Here is a 17,872-nt window from a genome sequence, read left to right as displayed (position 1 = left end):
CAGACTCACAGCTGTGATGCAGCTGAGAAGGTGTTTGTGGCCAGGCTCCATTTCCACAAACACTTTGACTCCCCTCTCCCCTTCCCAAAGATTGGAGCTGATTTACTGAGTTTTAGAGAAGCAGGACATGAGGGGGAAGCCCATGTGATCTCCTGGCTGCTGAAGATCTGAGGGAGGGGGCAGATTGGGATAACACGAGTGAAGCCAGTCTCGTGGTGAGGTACGGCTGTCCTGGATAGGTTTTGGGGATGTTTCTCACTGCTGAAGTGATACTGCTGTCCCCTGAGCAGAGGAGCATGTCAGCCTGAGAAAAGCTGCAGTGTGGCAGGAGAGGAGCAGGTAGTTGATGGGGATTCCTGCTGGAGGAGATCAGCTTTGCTCTGATTGATAGGGAGTTTAGGGAGTTGTTTGGGTTGCTTTCCAAGTAAACTTCCCAAAGGAGGAGCAGGATAGAACATTGTCTCCAGACTTCCCCCTTCTGGCCCCGGACTTGCTCTTGTCTTCTCTGAAGTGTCTGATGTGGCACTTGCAGCCATCCCCCACACAGGCCACACACTGCACAGCACCCAGCAGGCTCTGGTCTTCCAGCTGGTTGTGTGGTGACTGGAAGAAGTGATTTTACAGAACACAGAGGTGTCCAGTTGTCCTGGGGTGTCATTCCCAACCCTGTCCCGCTTAGACCCAGGCTGAGATGCAACCAGCCAGAGCCCTTGGAACACAGCTGAGTCCTGATCTGGGCCAGCGGAGCAGGCGAGGTGTGCATGGGGCTGGTTAGGATCTTGGTTCCACAGCTGGAGCCTCGGGTGTGAGGAGAGCCCCATCAACACCGCAGGCAACGATGGGCAGACACCCCTGCAGCCACGGAGAGCTTGCATTTTGTGGTGCTCGGTGGCAGGAGTGTCGGGTCCCTGCCGGTGGCAGCCGCGCTGCTGTGTCCCGGGTCACAAACAGGGCTGGCAGCCGTGACAAAGCCCCCTGCCCTTGCTCCGTGCTCGGAGCCGGCTGTGCTTCCCGGGGCCCGTGTGCTCAGCGAGCCCGGAGTGGGGAAGGGCAGCTGTGCCGTGAAGGGTCACTGTGCTGAACGAGCTCTGTTTGCCGCGCTGCATGTCGGCGAGGCCACGGTCCCCCGAGTGTCGCTTGCCTGTGGTTTGGTTTTGTTCTCAGTGCAGTGTAGGACCCGAGTGGTGTTTCCGCAGTGTCCCCGCCCGGCTCGGGGGACGCTTGTCCTGCCGGCTGTCCCCGTGCGAGGCCGCCCGTGCCGGAGCCGTCGCCCGGCTTCTCTCGTGTATAGTGTTCTGGAGTGTGACAATTCTTGTTCCTGAGGTGCTCGTCCGTTTGGTTTTCTGCTGTGAGGGTGTCGTGTTCCCTTTCTCCTGTTCCTGGTGCCGTTCCCGGCCCCGGGGAGGGGTCCCGCGCCAGCCCTCCCGGGGAGCGCCCCTGGCCCGCCCGGGATTTGTGTATCTTGTGAATTGTGTACAGTCGCTCCCGGCCGGAGCCGGGGCTGGCGGACAGAAGGGTCATCCAGAGGGCTCCGGGCTCGGTGCAGGCGGTATTTATTGCTAAGTTATTGCCGTTATTTATTCTGTACAGTGTCCGCCGCCTTTGTACGCGACAATAAACCGCTTCCACAGCCGCCGCCTGCGCGTCCTTTGGGTCCGCCCGCCACCAGGGCGCGCTGCCGCGCGGGGGGCGGTGCCGGAAGCGGCGCGCGCGCGCTCTGGCCGGAAGGCGGAAGCGGCGGAGCCGAGCCCGGTGGCGGCGGAGGCGCGGCGGTTCCGGGGCGATGGCGGCGGGCGGCAGCCTGAGCCGCTCTGAGCGGAAAGCGGCGGCGCGCGCCGAGATCCTGCAGCAGGAGGAGCAGCGGGACCGCCGGAGACAGGTACGGTGCGACGCGGCCCGACCCGTTCCACCTCGCCGCGGCGGGCCGCTCTGACCACGCGTGTGCACCGGGCAGGTGTCCCGCATCTGGAGGAAGCCGCCGGCGGAGCGGAGCCCCGAGGAGTGCCAGGTGCTGAGTGAGAGCGAGGACATCGTCAGGGAGCTGGAGCGGCGCCGCAAGCGGCGCGAGCGGCTGCGGCGGCGGCAGGAGGAGGTGGGCGGCGGGGGCGGGGAAGCCGTGCCGGTGATGCCGTGCCGGTGATGCCGTGCCGGTGATGGCAGGGAGCGGCCCCGGCCGCGGAGAGGCGCGGGGGAGGCCGCAGGGCTGGCTGCTGCCGAGCTCTGCAGGCGCAGCAGGTGAACAACCGCTGTGCCCCAGTACCGGGGACGCGTCTGCCCTCCGGGCAGTGCCCGGTGATTGTCGCCGGTCAGCCGCGCTCCCGGCACGTGTGGCCGTGCGGGCAGCTCTCCCGAGAGGGTGGGTCAGCAGCTTCCGGCCTCCAGGAAGCTTTTTGCCGTGATCCTCCCATGAACAATGCCCACGTGCTTTTCATTTGGAAATTGCTGTCGATGTTGTGTTTGCGTTGCTTTTCCTGGTCGGCCCAAGCCCATCCCCAGACTCGCGGCCAGACGCTGCTCTCGGTGACTCGGTGGTGCGGCGTGGCCCGCGTGAACCCCAGGTGTGTTTTGCAGGTGTGCGATGAGCCAGAGGAGCTGACGAGGAAGGTGGCAGAGCTGGCAGCGGCCGTGCGTGGCGCCAGGCACCTCGTCATCTACACGGGCGCTGGGATCAGCACGGTGCGTGGGGACAGCAGCTGGCCCCGCAGGGCCGCGTTGGCCGGGCTGCTGCCCGGCTCCGGAGCGAGCGCAGACGCGTGTGAGCCTGGCACTCTGCACGGCTCCTACGGCTGGCAGTTTCCAGGCTGCATCCCGGGTCATTCCTGCTGCCGGCGGCCGCATCGCCTCCGGCCGTGCAGGAGGCACAGCCTGAGCAGGACTCTGCTCTTGCTTCGCTCGAGTCTCTTCCATGACTTGGTGTAAAACCTCAAGCCAGTTAGCTCAGGAATGTTGCATGTGTTATCTGACATGCAGAGACAGCTGGGCATCATTGGAATTTATAAAGTGCAGTTTGAGAATTGTTCTGTTGCAGTAGCCTGGGGAAAAGCAGCAGTCTGGTTCTACCTCTTCTAATGTGTCATCTGCCACCTTTGTGTGAGCTCTGCCACTCCATTCTCTGCTGAAATGGAGCATGACTGAGGCAGGGGGCTGGGTGCTCATGTCACCTGTATGTTTGCTGGAGATGCTGAGTGTGAGGTGCCAGAAACTGAGTCTAGGGAAAATAACAAAAGGCTCAAGAATGGAATTCTGTGTAGCAAAATGGGAAGTACCAAGGATGAAAAAGAGTTCTGGAGGGATTCCATAATCATAAAATTGGAGAAAGCTAACACTAGAGGAGAAAATGAGAGCTGAAACGTAGAAGAGAGAGAAAAAAAACAGATGAGGAGGTTTCCCTGTATTTAGGGAACAGCTATGCTGGAAAACTTGGAGTGAATGAAAAAGCAGCGACGGCTGGAGGTGTCTGGCTGTCCTGGGAGGGCCTGGGTTGGTTGTGTTTGTGCACAAGGGCTGTGACAACCCTGCCCCATCAGGCCTGGTTTTCTCTCCCGGTGACAGGCAGCTTCGATCCCAGACTACAGAGGCCCCAATGGCATTTGGACACTGCTGCAGAAGGGCAGGAGTGTCAGGTGAGGAGCCAAACTCTGAACTCTGTGACAGAAAGCTGATACTGGAAGAGGTTAATGGCAATTCCAACATTTTTTATTTCCCCCCTTGCTTCTTGTCAGGGCTGCAGACCTGAGTGAGGCAGAGCCCACACTCACTCATATGAGTATTGCCTGCCTGCACAAGCACAACCTGGTAAGATATTTTTACCTCACTTCACTCACGTTCCTCTGCCTAAGAATGATAAACCCAGCAGGGAATAGTCAGAGAATATTTCCTGACTACGTTTTTGGCTCAAGTGGCTGCATATCCGTGTAGGAAAACGTGTCCAAGCCTTCCTCAGTCAGCTGCAGGCTCCAGCTCTGGCAGGTTTTCCCCTGGTGCCTTTTCTTTAACATGTTGTATTTGTACCTGGTGAGGCTGGTCTGGGGAGCTGGTCACAAATCAGCCAGCCCTAGAAATGTTCTGTTGAGCAGGAGGAGGTTTCCATTTAGCTTTCACGAAGGTCTGCTCACCATGCTCTTCCCCTGTGGGTCCTGCTCTGATTAGAGGCTGTTGGTGCATTTGGGACATGGCCATCCCCTGCCTGGAGGGATCCCTGTGTTTGCAGGAGCTGAGTGCTTTGTTCCCTTCAAGGTGCAGCACGTGGTGTCTCAGAACTGTGATGGGCTGCACCTGCGGAGCGGCTTACCCCGAGCTGCAATATCTGAGCTGCACGGGAACATGTACATAGAGGTGAGTGGCCAGAGCAGGAAAAAGTCCATGTTAAGTGGCCTCACAAAAAGAGAATGTGAACTCTTGATCTGCCACTAGCTCAGAAGGAATTAGTGCAAGGGCTTGGCCTGTGTGCAGTTCCTGCCTTCAGACCATCGGGTTTGGGGTGAACTACTTAGGAAGTGCCAAACCCAGCTCTGTAGCTCTTCCTCTGTACATACTGGAACCTTTTGCTTCTTGGCATCTCTTCCTCTGAAAATCCCTCCCAGCATGTAGCCAAGGGCTGCCTGTGACCAGTTTTCAAAAAAAACCTTGAGGTTTTCCAAGTTAGCATCTGATCACTGATGCTTCTGTCTACAACTTGTCCCCAAAAATGCTTTTCTTTCAAGAGAAGAGGCTTGCTCCTGGCCTCTGGTGGGCGGGATGCTGATGATGTGATGGGGTTTCTGCTTTTGTCCTGCTCCAGGTCTGCACTTCCTGCACCCCCAACCGAGAGTACGTGCGAGTGTTTGATGTGACAGAGCGCACAGCCCTGCACAGGCATCACACGGGCAGGATGTGCCACAAGTGTGGGGCACAGTTGAGAGATACAATCGTCCACTTTGGGGAGAAGGGGACATTGAGACAGCCCCTGAACTGGGAAGCAGCAACAGAAGCTGCAAGCAAAGCAGATGTGATTCTTTGTCTGGGTTCCAGCTTAAAGGTAACTTTAGAGACTCGGTGAAGATTGTTAGCAGCCTTCCCTCTTGGTGATACACCTTGGTGCTGAGCAGTCTCCTCCCAAACAGACAACTGTAAACTCTGGTGTCAGGATTCGCCCAACATCTGTGATAGTCTCTCTTCCTCCCTCTTTCCCCTCCTGGTAATACATTCCTTTTCCTCTCGCTGATACGGTTCACGGCTGCGTGTGCCTGTGGCTGTGCTGATCCTCTGTGCTTTGTGGCAGGTTTTGAAAAAATACCCGCGGCTCTGGTGCATGAGCAAGCCCCCCACTCGCCGGCCCAAGCTGTATATTGTGAACCTGCAGGTGAGATAAAGCCCCCTCGCTGGGCTGGCCAGGTGTGAGCCAAGGGACCGCGGATGGGCCCGGGGCAGGAGCCCCCGCTGCCGCCGCGGGGAGCCGCCTGCAGCCGGCTCTGCTCTCCTCGCAGTGGACCCCGAAGGACGATCTGGCCGCCCTGAAGCTGCACGGCCGCTGCGACGACGTGATGCGGCTGCTGATGGCGGAGCTGGGGCTGCAAATCCCGCGCTACGACCGGTGAGCGGCGGGGCCGCGTGCGGGGGAGCCCCGGCCCGGGGCCGCCTGCAGCGCCCACCGCCGCCCTCTCCTTCTTTCCGCAGGGCGCGGGACCCCATCTTCGCGCTGGCCGAGCCGCTGCGCCCCGGGGAGGAGGGCACGCACTCGCGGAAACCCGTGGCGCCGCCCCGGGAGCGGGAGGAGCCCCGGGAGCAGGAGCAGCCCCGGGAGCGGGCGGAGGCGGCGGTCGGGCGGCCCGGGGGGTGGTTCGGCCGCGGCTGCGCCAAGGGCGCCCGGCGCAGGAAGAGCCGCTGAGCGCGGGGCGGGGCGGGCGGCGCCGGTGACAGCGCGGCCATGCTGCGCAACGGGGCGGCGGGCGGCGGCGGCCACCGGCCCGTGCGCGTCTGGTGCGATGGATGGTGAGTGGGGCGGGCGCGGGGCCGGGCGATGTGGTGGCGCCGCAGAAATAAACCGTGTTGGCTACGCTGGTGCCTCCGCCTCCTCTGTCACCGCGGCGGGACGGGCCCGGGCCCGCGGCGCTCTCCCCGCTGAGCCGCCTCAGGCGCCGGGCGAGCGGCGGCGGGCGGAGCTGGCCACAGACCGCTCCGGAGCCGGGAGCGCCCTCGGCCGCTTAACGGGCGCCGTTCCCGGGGCCGGACCGTTCCCCCGGGCTACAGCCAGCACCTGCCGGGCAGGGACCGGCCGCTGCAGCGGCAGGGCCGGCTCGCCGCGATGGAGGGAGCGCTGCTGCGGGCCTGGGGACCGGGCCGTACCGGCACAGCCCTGCCCGGCAGCAGAGACCTTCAGCCCCAAAGCTGGGGCAGAGCCCGCAGCTTGCACCGGAGCGTCCCGGTGTGCCCGGGCTGACCGGCCCTTTTCTTTGCAGCTATGACATGGTGCACTATGGCCACTCGAACCAGCTGCGCCAGGCGCGGGCCATGGGCGATTACCTGATCGTTGGGGTCCACACGGATGGTAAGAGCCTTTACCAGGATTCATCTCGTGCAGCCCCTCAAACTGCCCGGCAGCATTAGCCCCGGGAGAACCAAGAGTTCCTGATAGGGTCAGGCTTCATCCTGCATCTGCTCCAGGATCAGTAGCCTCCAAGAGAAAGATGTCCCTTCTCTGGGAATGGAGTTATCCCTGTCACATTTTTGGACTGAGGATTAGGTGGGTCAGACCTTGCAGGCTCCGAGGGTTAACCTGCGTTCTGTGCTATATGAAACAGCTGAAAATCAGTCTGCTTTTGCTGGTAAGAGGTGCAGAACTTAAGTTTCAAAACAAGTTACCTTGTGGAGAAAACTCATTTCAAGGCCATCTGGAAGTTAAGTGCCAGAAACAAGTTATGGCATGTGAAGATGTATTTTAAATGAGTTGATGGATACAGAATTTCCAGTATGAACCAGGTGTAGTATGAAGTTACTGTTTAAGAGGGAAATTTTTTCTAGGGGGATGCCGGGAGGCCCAGCTCATCCCCTCAGGAAGAACTATCTGGGTACAGGGAAGCACTGAGACTTTTTGCACTCTTGAGTGAATTCTAGGGCTCTTGTTAAATGTTTAAGAAATGCAACTGAATCAAAATATTTCCTGATCTATCTGGGGCTTCCTTTGCTACCATGGACTGATCCAAATCTGAGGGTAAGCCTGCAGTGAAGTTCACCTGCCCATGAAAGGAGTGCGGCAGTGACTGAGAGCCACCGTAGCTGCAGGACGTGCTTCTAACTGGAATTTTGTGTCTCCCCCAGAGGAGATTGCCAAGCACAAGGGTCCCCCCGTCTTCACTCAGGAGGAGAGGTACAAAATGGTGCAGGCCATCAAGTGGGTGGATGAGATTGCTCCTGGAGCTCCTTATGTCACCACGCTGGAAACCCTGGACAAGTACAGCTGCGACTTCTGCGTGCACGGGGGTGAGTGGCGTTTGGGGCAGTGGCTGTGCTAACGTGGGCTGTGTGCTGCAGGTGCCCTGCTGCAATCCAGCAGTGTCCTGGGGGCTGCAGGGTCAGGGGGACAGCGCTCTGCCTTCTCAGCACCTGCACTGGGCAGCACAGCTGCTTCTGGTCACATGGGCTGGAGAAACATCAGCGTGCTCAAAATCTCGAGAGTGCACAGGGCCCTTGGTTTTAACTTACAAAGGTGAAATGTGTCATTTAAAATTATCCCAAGGTTGCCCTTAGCACCAGCAGAAAATTTGCGCAAAGCCATTTACAAAACTTAAGTGTGAAAAACACTATTGAAAAGGAAAGCATGCAGAAATACAACCATGTTTATTTCTACTTATCCTGGGACAAGGTTAGATCTGAAAAGCTCCTCTCTTTATCCAGCTGATAAGCTGTTCAATGACTCAGCTGACTGTATGGCCAGAGACCTAGTTCTTAGTGTGAATACTTTTTGGTGTACAGTTGCTAAAGAGAACCAGTGTTCTGAGGAAATGTTCTTGCTCTGGGACTCTGTCCCTTCCTGGGCAGCTGCCAATGCTCATTAAGCCCCAGCCCTTCTTCCCTGCCCCTCTGAAGCAATTTTGTTACTTTGACCAGGAGTAGTCTTTGCACTCATTTGGTGTATCTCTCATCTGATCCCAGCCACCTGCTGTTGATAAGCCAAGTATTTCACAAAGTGTAAATAAATCCTTAATCTTTAGAAGATAAATATTCTTTTTTCACGTGGATGGAGTGGTTATCAAATTCCTCATTAACTTCTTTGCCTGCCCTGAGCGTGTTTGGTGTACGTGAGCACTTACAGGGCGTGGTGAGGGGTGATGACAGCAGGGGAGTGCTCGTGGCCCCTGCTCCAGCTGCTTGCATGTGTCCCCTCTGCCACCTGCTGACCTGTCGCAATCGTTCCGTGCTCTCCTGAGCAACACCCCTGCACCGGCAGTTTCGCCAGGCTGTGTTTGTGCAAAAGCTGAATTTGGAAATAGCTGAGCTTACCTGAGGTGGTGACAGCAGCCCTCTCTTTGTGCCTCTGCTGGCACGCCAGGCTGTGCTGGCAGTGTGTGCCCGCCTGTGCTCTGAGGGGAGGCTGTGGGATTTTAGGAGAACTGAGCGGGACTGAGGCACCCTACTCTGCAGGCACACTCATGGGCTGCCCTCTGACTCTTTTGGCAAAGGGAAACCAGCTTAGCTTTTGCTTGTGAAGGCTTTGTACCATCCCCAAAAGTATGAGAAGTGTTTCTGCAGAGGGAGTTGGGAGCCCTGTGCCAGAGATGAACTAGAATGGCCTCAGTAGAAGGGTCCTGGATGTCACTGTGGGAGTGCAGTCACTGAGAGGAAGAACGTTCCATTGATTGAAAACTTGTAACATGAGCCAAGGGTTAAAACCAGTCCCAGAAGAGCTAAAAGGTTCATTTTTAGCATTGATACAGATAGTGCTTGTTTATTATCATTCAGATAATAATCAATCAGCTGTGCCTGCTGCTGCAGGGCACCCAGCAGTGCACCAGGTGGGTAATGGTGTTCAGGTCCAGAAATATCCTTGTCTCCACAGACACAGTAGTCTTAAAAACCCCCCTGACATCTTTGTGGGGCACAGGACATGTCCCCTGTGCATGCACAGGGATTTGGATTGCAGAGTTGCAGGTGTGTGGGACCTGCACAGCTGCTGCTTTTGTGCAGGAGAGCTTGGGTACAGTTCTGAGGCTTTTCTCTCTCTGCAGATGACATCACCTTAACTATCGATGGCAAGGACACCTATGAGGAAGTAAAGACAGCAGGGCGATACAGGTAACCTGTTGCTGCTTACCTGTTTATCTTGTTTTGGGCAGAGTTCCTGGGACACTGTGCCTTGAAGGGAAGTCAGATGGAACATACCACTCTTCAGGTCACACCTGAATTTGGCTGTATGTGTGTCAGAGCTTCAACTGCTCCCAGCATTTTGGCTTCAGGGAAGTGGGGCAGACATTCCTGCCCAGTGGGGCTGTCTGGTTCCTGGCAGAGGCTTGGTCTGGTTTTAAAGCCTCACCGAGAGCTGGCTCTGGTGGGAAGCCTGAGTGAGGGAAGCGTTCACACAAGCAGTTGCTGTGGCGTGAGGATGATGCAGAGGCTCAGCAAATAAATGCTGTTCTTGAGAAGAAAGGCTTCCTCAGGACAGCTCCTGGTTTGCATTTATCAGGTGTCGCAGGGGTCCCTGTGGCAATGGTGGGAAGACAGAGCCTTGGCTCCTGTGGCTTCTGCTTCATCCTTTGCTTGTCTCCCGCAGGGAATGCAAACGCACTCAAGGCGTGTCCACCACTGACCTTGTTGGCCGCATGCTGCTCATGACTAAGGCTCACCACAGCAACATAGTGAGTCAGAGGGCTTTGGGTGGGAGGTGGAGCACAGGGCATGCACAGCTCTTCCCCTCTGCTGCTCCAATGGGGCAGAGCAGAGTTGCAGAGCTCCTGGGCCTGGCTCCCAGGTGCCTGGAGAACGGGCAGTGGCAGCAAAACAGCCTGCTCATGTTTGCTTCAATGTGTCTGAGATCACAGAGTGATGGGACACACTCTGATGCCTCATGATCAGTGTGGGCCGTGGGAATGTTAGGGGAGCTGCAGGCAAGCCCATGACTTCTCCCAGGGTGAAATAACACAGTGCAGGCACATTGATCTGTCAGCCAGGTGCTGCCAGAGTTAGAAACTCCTCTCCCTTCCCACTGAGCTTCATGCTTCTGCCTTCTGTTGTCTCTAGTCTAATCAGACCTTTCTTGAGTCTCCTCAGCTCACTCTCTGGTTGGGAGCTAACCTGACCAGGGAAAAGTAAAGTCTGGTTTTATGTCAGGTAATGAGTTGAATTTACTGAGTAATGAAGTAATCTGTGAATAGAGTCACCTGGATAACTGCAAAAACAAGTGACCCACAGGTGAACTGAGGGACATAAGGAGACGTTTTGGTGTGCTGAGCTGTTAAATTGGCTTAGCTGTAGCACAGGAGTTGACACCGAGATCTGCCCGGTGCTGCTGCAGATAGCTAAGCCTGCCTCTTGTGAGGGTCTTTGGCAGGAGAAGGGATGCTGTCCTGTCAGGGGCTTGCTGTGCTGAGGGAGGATGCAGCTGTGCAGCACTCTTAGGGCTGCAAGTTGGGCAAGAACCACCTTTGCTGGCAGTGTCAAGCTGGGATCAGATAAGGACACATTTCCTCTGACTCATGCTGGGACAGGACTCTGGTTTAGGTATTAACCAGTTTGTCAGCATTCAGTGCCCTGGATCCCTGGTATGCGTTTTGAGCCTGGCCTTCCCAGCACTTCCCACACACAAGCATGTCTTGGTCGGATGAGCTGTGCAAGTGCTTAAACATTTTGACTCTTTATCTCCCTTCAGGATGAGGACCTAGACTATCGGAAGCACACTGACAACTTTGGGAAGGTAATGTGAGTTCTGGTCGTGGACGTCTGGTTGTTGTCCTGCCTGAGAAAGATTCCCAGTGTGCTTTCTGGCCTGTTGCAGGCTTGTTTGTCCTCCCACATGTAGCAGTAATGTCTCAGTGAACGTCTGCTGTCCCCATATGGCAGCGCCTGCAGAGGGAGTGAGGGGCAGGTGTGGCACAGGGCAGTGTACGAGCTGTCCTTCAGTGGCACCACAGGGCTGGTGTCTCCTCTGAGCCTGCTGTGCTGGGCTCCTTCCTTGCTTGTAAATTCCTTCCTGCCACTTCCCAAGTGCCAATGGTTCCAGCCTGGGGACAGCCTCTGAGGATGCTCCTCCCAGTGCTGGTGTTGTTTTGAAGGTGTTGTGTTAGGTTTGGGAGGTGTGGACATGGCAGCTGTGTGACCACACTGGTGCAGAGCTTGAGGGCAGCGCAGCCCTCTCGGTGTTCCAGTTGCCAGCTCCAGGCTCTCACTGCTCCTAAAGAGCCAGCCCTGTTTATTTCCTTGGCAGCTGGATTGTCCCTGCTTAATGAGCTGCACCAGCAGCTCGAGCAAGTCTTTTTTACTCACAGGGGATTTGCTGACCTGTCTGAATCTTCCTTAGTTCCCCACTATTTTGGGGGTTTTGAGTAGGTGTTTTGGGACATGTTGCTCTAGCATGGCTGTTTTCTGGGGCATGGGTAGAATGGATCAGGGCACTGGGGACCCTGCGTGACCCTGACAGCTGAGCTGTCTGCGTGCTGCCCTTTGCAGGGCCTGCTCTGGCCTCAGCTGCAGTGTCTGTGTCCTGCCAAGTCCCGTGGAGCAGCTTTGGGTGGCAGAGCAGGTGACTCGGTGGCTGTTTGCACAGCTCCCACGTGGTGGGGACCGAGCTCTGTCCTCAGAGCTGAGGGGCCAGGCAGCTGCCCTGAGGCTTGGCAGAGCGTAGGTTGGTCATGTGTTGTCTCCCGAGCACGTCTTGCTTCTCATGGAAATTCAAACCTGCCCTGTTGTCTTCCTCCTTCCTGAGCTTTCCTCTTGGCATCTCCTGAGCTGTCTGCTGAGGTGATGATTTAGACAGGGCATAAAGAGCTTTGCAAAATTATCTAAACACTCAGTGCCAGGAACGTAGAAAGTCCAAGGTGCTGGGAGTTGTTCCAGTTGCCAGCAAATTCAGATGAGCAGATTGGCCAGCACTGTGCTCTGTGTTGTCCAAACCTCCTCCCAGAGCCTGAAATCGTGTTTGGTGTGTGTTTCCACAGGGGCCCAAAGGTCACAGTCCCTGGACTGGCGTCTCACAGTTCCTGCAGACATCCCAGAAGATCATCCAGTTTGCGTCAGGGAAGGAGCCGCAGCCGGGGGACACCATCATCTATGTGGCTGGAGCCTTCGACCTGTTCCGTATCCTTGGCTCTCTTTGGCTGCACAGTGGTCTCTGTCTGATGTTCTCATGTTGGGAGGCGCCAGACTGCATGTTTGCCTCATTTTATTTTTCCTTTTCTGTATCTGCACGTGAGGGAGGAGTCAGGAGTGAGTTCTTCTGGCAGTTTCTTAGTCACAGGATGCTAAGAAAGGAGCTATAGCTCCTCTGTGGAGCAGTCTGTGGCTGTTGGATTTCAGGAAGGCAGATGGATACTCTCAACACTGTAATGATTGCGGTGAGGACTGGCTGCCACAGTATCTGGAGGTGACATGCTGTTCCTGGGGCAGGCTTTGAGGCTTTGTGCCAGAACATCTGGAACAAGTAGAAACTCTGGATAGAGGCAAAGCTGAGTCCATGTAAGGTGAAGCTGAAAAAGTCTCTGGCTTTTGCCCAGAACCAGTGGAACCTGAGGAGGGAGGCAGCAGCTGTTCTTGGAAATAGGCAATAAGTAGTGCAAGAATAAAATCCTAGGGATTCCTGTCCCCCACTGTCATTTTTTAGTGACTCTATTTCTGTCTTCCTCCCTCTCTTTTCCATGTGAGCTTCAATTCCTTAAACAGATCTGCAGATGTTGGTCATGTGGATTTCCTGGAGAAGGTTCACCAGTTGGCAGAGAAACCCTACATCATTGTTGGGCTGCATTTCGATCAGGTCCGTGGAGAACCTGTCCCAAAGGCAGAGCAGCTTGGGCCTGTTCTCTGAACAGGCAGGCTGTGCTCCCTGAGACAGGACAGGGATGTACTGACCAGTGCAGGAATGTCATTTTGGGAGGGAGCAGGAGGGAAAGGAGTTGCTCTGTCTCCCTTCTGACTGTGCCTGGTGCTTTGCTGTAGGAGGTGAATCGCTACAAAGGAAAGAACTATCCCATCATGAACATCCACGAGAGAACCCTCAGTGTCCTGGCCTGCAGGGTGAGTTGGTGTCTCTGCACTCTTCCAGAATTGCCCAGAGCCTGCTGGTGTTCACTTGTGCTCAGTGACCTTGCAGGAGTTCCTTGGTGTGCCCTGAGAAGACAGACAGGATGAATCACTTGAGGCTGCCAGAGGTGCTGGTAAACTCTTGGGAGGCTCTGCTGGGCTCTTGTGCCATCCTGGCTGATCCAAGCTGGTGACCCATGCAGCTGCTCTGCTGGCAGTGACAGGGCTGGATGCCACCTGTGTGGCTCAGACACGTGCCACTAGAAAACTGCTCCCTGCATCAGGGGAGAAAATGCCTGGGACAAAATTGTGGGGAGCCCCAGAAATGTGCCTGGAGCAATGAGCTTTTGGATTTGCTCTGTAGGCACAGAAAGAACATTCTGTAGAGGAACAAAAAGCTGTTGTGTGACAAGCAGTTGCTGCTGAACCCACTTCTCTGTTCCCTTATTTGAACTTCTGACTCTATAGCCAGGTGACCTGCTCAGGTCTCTCTAAGAAGCAGCTGCCTTCTGGCTTGGGACTGGATTTTGGGTTTTTGTTTGATGTTTTTTTTTTTTCAATCTGGACTCTGCCTGGTTCCTTTTTTAGTTGGATTTTGGGTTTTTGTTTGATGGTTTTTTTTTTTTTTCAATCTGGACTCTGCCTGGTTCCTTTTTTAGTATGTCTCAGAGGTGGTGATTGGAGCTCCCTATGCTGTCACTGCTGATCTGTTGGATCACTTCAGGGTGAGTCCTTGCACATGGATGGACGTGGAGATTATGGGGAGCTGAAGCGGTGCAGGACAGCACAGGGGTGCAAGGAGGGAGTGTCCTGCTCAGACTGGGTCTGCCAGGCTGGTGCAGGAGGGTGGCTGTGCTGGTCTCCAGGCTGTGCTCAGTGCGAGTAGTGGCAGGAAATGTCCCTGTCATCTTTTGGATGTTGTCAGTGACTTTTGTGTCCTCCTTCAGGTAGCACTTGTTTGTCATGGGATGACTGAGGTGGTGCCAGACAAGGACGGTTCTGATCCATATGAGGTAAAGTGCCAGTGGCTTTGTCAGCATGTGATAGACAGAGCCTGGCTCTGGTTGTGTTCCTGGACTGAGGAGGTGTATTGCAGAGGAGGCTTTGGCAGGAGATGCAGCTTTTCATCCACCCCTGAGGGCAGCTATGTGGAGCAGTCAGTAAATCTTTCCCAGCAGCTCCACTCTCCCAAGCACTGTTTTGCTCTGCCACTTTCTGATGCCTTCATGGCAGAGTGAGAAATCCTGTGTGCTTTGCTGTCTGTCCTGGGCAGCTCCTGTGTACGTGGAGCTTTGCTTTCAGGGAGTGTTTGTTGTGCCTCCGAGGAGACCACTGCATGCTGTGTGTCACCCTGCACAGCTCAGCTCAGCTGCACACCCAGGCCCCACGTGTTTGCACAGCCCTATCTGTGTCTGTTTGCAGGAACCGAAGCAACGTGGCATTTTCCAGCTGGTGGACAGTGGCAGCAATCTCACCACAGATCTAATTGTGCAAAGAATCATCAAGAACAGGTTGGATTTCTTTGTCTCCGGTTCTGTCACGTACTGTTCCATCCAGAGTGTCTGGGGACTGATGGATGGGACCAAACAGGGAGAGAAGGTGTTATCTGAAGGCAGAGTCAGCAAACTTGGCTTCCTCCTTCATGGCTTGGGCAGGCTGTAGATGTGATTGTACCAATCTGTACAGGGAAGGGAACAGCTGAGCTCTGCTGTGCCAGAACGTGCTGCACGGCACATTTATTGGTTTTCCTCCTTTAATGATAAATTTCCTTTGCTGTATCCCAGGTGAAAGAGCATGTTGCTTCTTTCAGAGCTTTGGCCTTTTAGGCCTGAGTCCTTCACTTTCAGCACCTTGGCTCACATCAGTGATAAATTTGATATTGGTGTTACAACACCCAGGACAGCCCAAGAATAGAATAGCAGCTTCTTCCACAGAGGGAGACAGAAGTTGTGACCAGTGTGGGAGTCCAGGACTGCAGAGTGCTGGCAACAGCCATGGGAAGCTCTGGGAGAGGCTCTGGGGGTCTTGGGGGCTTCTGAAGTGCTCTCAGAACTGAGCAGCATAGAAGGCAAAGCTCCCCTGCTCCAGGTGTTTTGTCTACAAGCAGCATGGGTGAATGAGAATCTCGGGGCATTGTGTGATATTTGCAGGCTGGAGTTTGAAGCACGCAACCAGAAGAAAGAAGCAAAAGAGCTGGCTGTGCTGGAGGCCATGAGGAGGCTGGAGGAGGAGAAGCACTAGTGGGGATGGGTGAGCCACAGAGTGCTGCAACTTCACCCTCTGGCAGAGCAACTGCTCTTCAGGAAAGGAGCCCTGAAGAGGGGCAGTGCTGCTGGCACGCAGGATGTGCTGTCCTACCCTCTGCTGTCCTAGCTCCTCCTGCACTAATTATGCAGACATAACGAGCTGGGATTCCGTTGCCTAGTTTTATCTCCGTTAATCAGTCCCTGTCCCTTTTCCCAGGAGGAGATTTGACAAAACAAAAAGGTTTTAATTATAACTAATGTTTTAACATGTTGATGTGCTTTTACCTTCCCATTTCTGGCTCTCAGTGGGAGGGCAGTGGAGGAGCTGCCCGTGCCCCTTGCCCTGCCCTGGCTGCCCTGAGCAGGCTCTGCCTTGCAGAGCAGCCCCTGGGCAGTGCTGTGGGTGCTGGACAGGCAGAGCAGCCTCGGGGACAAGACAGGGCTCCTGTGGTTCCTCCTGCAGGGGCTGGCTGCCAGAGGTGGTGCTGGGCTCTGGGTTCACTGTGCTGCCTCTTCTCAGCTCCTGCCCCTGCCCACAGCCAGAGGCACTTTGGGCTGAGCTGGATAAAGGAAGATCCTTTGCTGCCCCAGTGACAGGCTGCAGGTGGCAGCTGCTGAAGGGGCAGGTGCTGCTGGGTCCAGGCATTTCCCCACTCGAGGCACAGGGAGCCTGGGGCCTTTTCCCAAAGCTCTCCCATCTGCAAGGCAGCAGGACCCGATGGACCATGCTCAGAGCCCACCTTGTGCCCAGCGGGTTACCTGAGGGTGGGACCTGGCCAGGTTAAGGTTTGGGGTTGTTTTCTGATGGCTGACATGCAGCATGCCTGCCCCCAGGGGAGGTCCAGGGCTGGGAGAATGGGTCCTGAGCTGTGAGCCCCTTTTCCCTCTTACATTCCAGGATACTGTGGTGAGTATCCTGAGCAGCTCACTGCACTGTGCCAGATGGTCCTTCCAGGCTGTGTCTGGTGTCCTCTCTCTTGTAAACTTTTGTTGCTGATCATTAATAAAATGTTCAAGAGCTGGGCATTGGTCTTTTTGGGGCTGGAACCCAGGTAGCAGAAGGGGGGCATAGGGCACTGAGAGGGAGCACCACACTCACACTGCATCCCTGCAGCTCCATGGCAGCCACCACACACCTGCTGGCCCTTCCTGGGCTCTGGATGGCACAGCAGGGCAGGTCCACATGTGCCAGAGCTGCAGCCAGGGGCCCTGGGGGGAGAGGGGGGACTCCTTGGGCTCTCCTAATGAGCAGGGTAGCCACGTGGGCCAGGCAGGGCCTGGGCACCACCAGCATGGGGACTGCAGCCAGGCTGGCTGCTGTGTTCTGGATCACCTGTGGAGGAGGTGACAACCCTAGGTACCTGTCCAGGGGTGCCTCTGCCAGGGACCCCACTGTCCTGTGTCCCCCCAGTCTGTGTCCTGCTGCAGAGCTGCCCCAGGGCTGGGCAGAGGCTGTGCCAGGTCCCCTGCAGCACAAGGGGGAGCAGGGCCTTTCTGTCTGGGGACACACAGGGACAGTGTCACCTGCCCCTCTGCACAGCCCTTGACCCCTACTGGCCCTGCACTGTGCCCTGCAGCTCCCACGGGCCTTGGGCCCTTCTCTAAGGGGTTTTGTTCTGCTGGGCACGTGAGCAGCCTCAGCACCACGGGAGGGAGTGGAGGGCTCAGCAGCCCAGAGCTGCCAGGTCTGGGTGGGCTCACCCCTCCCTAGCAAGGACAGACACGCAGAGCCGTCCCGAGCAGGTTTATTGTCACCCCAGAGCCACCAGCACCGCTCAGGCAGCCGCACACTCCGCGGGGGCCAGGGACAGAGCCAGACCTGCCTTACACGGGGGAGTCCTGGCAGCTCCACGGGACACCGGTCACACAGAGCACCTGCGGGAGGCACCATCACACCGCAGCTGTGACACACAGCACTGCGGGAGGCACCGCTCACACGCTGTGACAGCAGAGGGGGAGCCCCAGCCCCCGCCGGTGGGGACCCTGCTCCGGCGCTCACGGCAGAGCACCGCGGGGCTGAGGGGCTGCGGAACCGGCGGTGGGGGCACGAGCCGTGCCCAGCGTCCCAGCCCGAGCCCCGGTGCTCACCGCGGGTAGAGCCCCACGGGCAGCGGGCCGGGCCGGGCAGCAGCGCAGCGACATCGGGTCCGGCAGAGCCGTCGGTGTCGAGCGGCACGGATCGGAGAGCAGCCCCGGGGCTCTGCCCACCGAGCATCGGTGGGGCCGGGCCGTCCGCAGGTACGGGGGCTCGGCGGGCAGCACAGCGCGTGCAGCGCGCACGGTGCCGGGGGGCCGTAGCACCGGGGCCGGGGTCCCGCCTCGCCCGCCCCGCCGCCACTCGGTTTCCGGGGCGGCGGAGCCCGCGGGGCGCCCGGCGGAGCCACCGCCCGGCCCCGCTCCGAGCGCGGGACACCGACACGGAC

At 56.9% G+C, this 17,872-nt stretch overlaps 2 protein-coding genes across 3 annotated transcripts; both read left to right on the top strand.

Moving 5' to 3' along the window:
• The first annotated feature begins 1,742 nt into the window (after nucleotides 1-1,742).
• Nucleotides 1,743-5,866, top strand: SIRT7 (sirtuin 7). Of its 2 annotated transcripts, XM_041409589.1 has the most exons (10): nucleotides 1,743-1,879; nucleotides 1,955-2,092; nucleotides 2,572-2,676; nucleotides 3,553-3,623; nucleotides 3,723-3,795; nucleotides 4,237-4,335; nucleotides 4,781-5,017; nucleotides 5,261-5,341; nucleotides 5,466-5,572; nucleotides 5,656-5,866. In XM_041409589.1, exons 1-10 carry the CDS (start codon nucleotides 1,784-1,786, stop codon nucleotides 5,864-5,866), a joined length of 1,218 nt encoding a protein of 405 aa, XP_041265523.1. In that variant the 5' UTR covers nucleotides 1,743-1,783. The 2 variants fall into 2 exon arrangements, with proteins under 2 accessions (XP_041265523.1, XP_041265524.1); XM_041409590.1 differs by lacking the exons at nucleotides 3,553-3,623; nucleotides 3,723-3,795.
• A 38-nt stretch (nucleotides 5,867-5,904) lies between these two features.
• PCYT2 (phosphate cytidylyltransferase 2, ethanolamine) lies at nucleotides 5,905-16,470 on the top strand. The gene is made up of 13 exons (XM_041409591.1): nucleotides 5,905-5,970; nucleotides 6,438-6,526; nucleotides 7,297-7,458; nucleotides 9,204-9,270; nucleotides 9,746-9,830; nucleotides 10,841-10,885; nucleotides 12,126-12,264; nucleotides 12,855-12,937; nucleotides 13,120-13,197; nucleotides 13,863-13,928; nucleotides 14,151-14,216; nucleotides 14,626-14,714; nucleotides 15,354-16,470. The coding sequence occupies exons 1-13, from the start codon at nucleotides 5,906-5,908 to the stop codon at nucleotides 15,442-15,444; spliced, it is 1,125 nt and encodes a 374-aa protein (XP_041265525.1). The 5' UTR covers nucleotide 5,905; the 3' UTR covers nucleotides 15,445-16,470.
• The last annotated feature ends 1,402 nt before the right edge of the window (nucleotides 16,471-17,872 follow it).

The sequence above is a fragment of the Onychostruthus taczanowskii genome, unplaced genomic scaffold (genome assembly GCF_017590055.1).
Source record: "Onychostruthus taczanowskii isolate IOZ18803 unplaced genomic scaffold, ASM1759005v1 scaffold30, whole genome shotgun sequence".
In the NCBI taxonomy this organism is placed as follows: domain Eukaryota; kingdom Metazoa; phylum Chordata; class Aves; order Passeriformes; family Passeridae; genus Onychostruthus; species Onychostruthus taczanowskii.
Note: the sequence above shows the minus strand (reverse complement) of the source record. Positions and strands in the feature narration are given on the sequence as shown.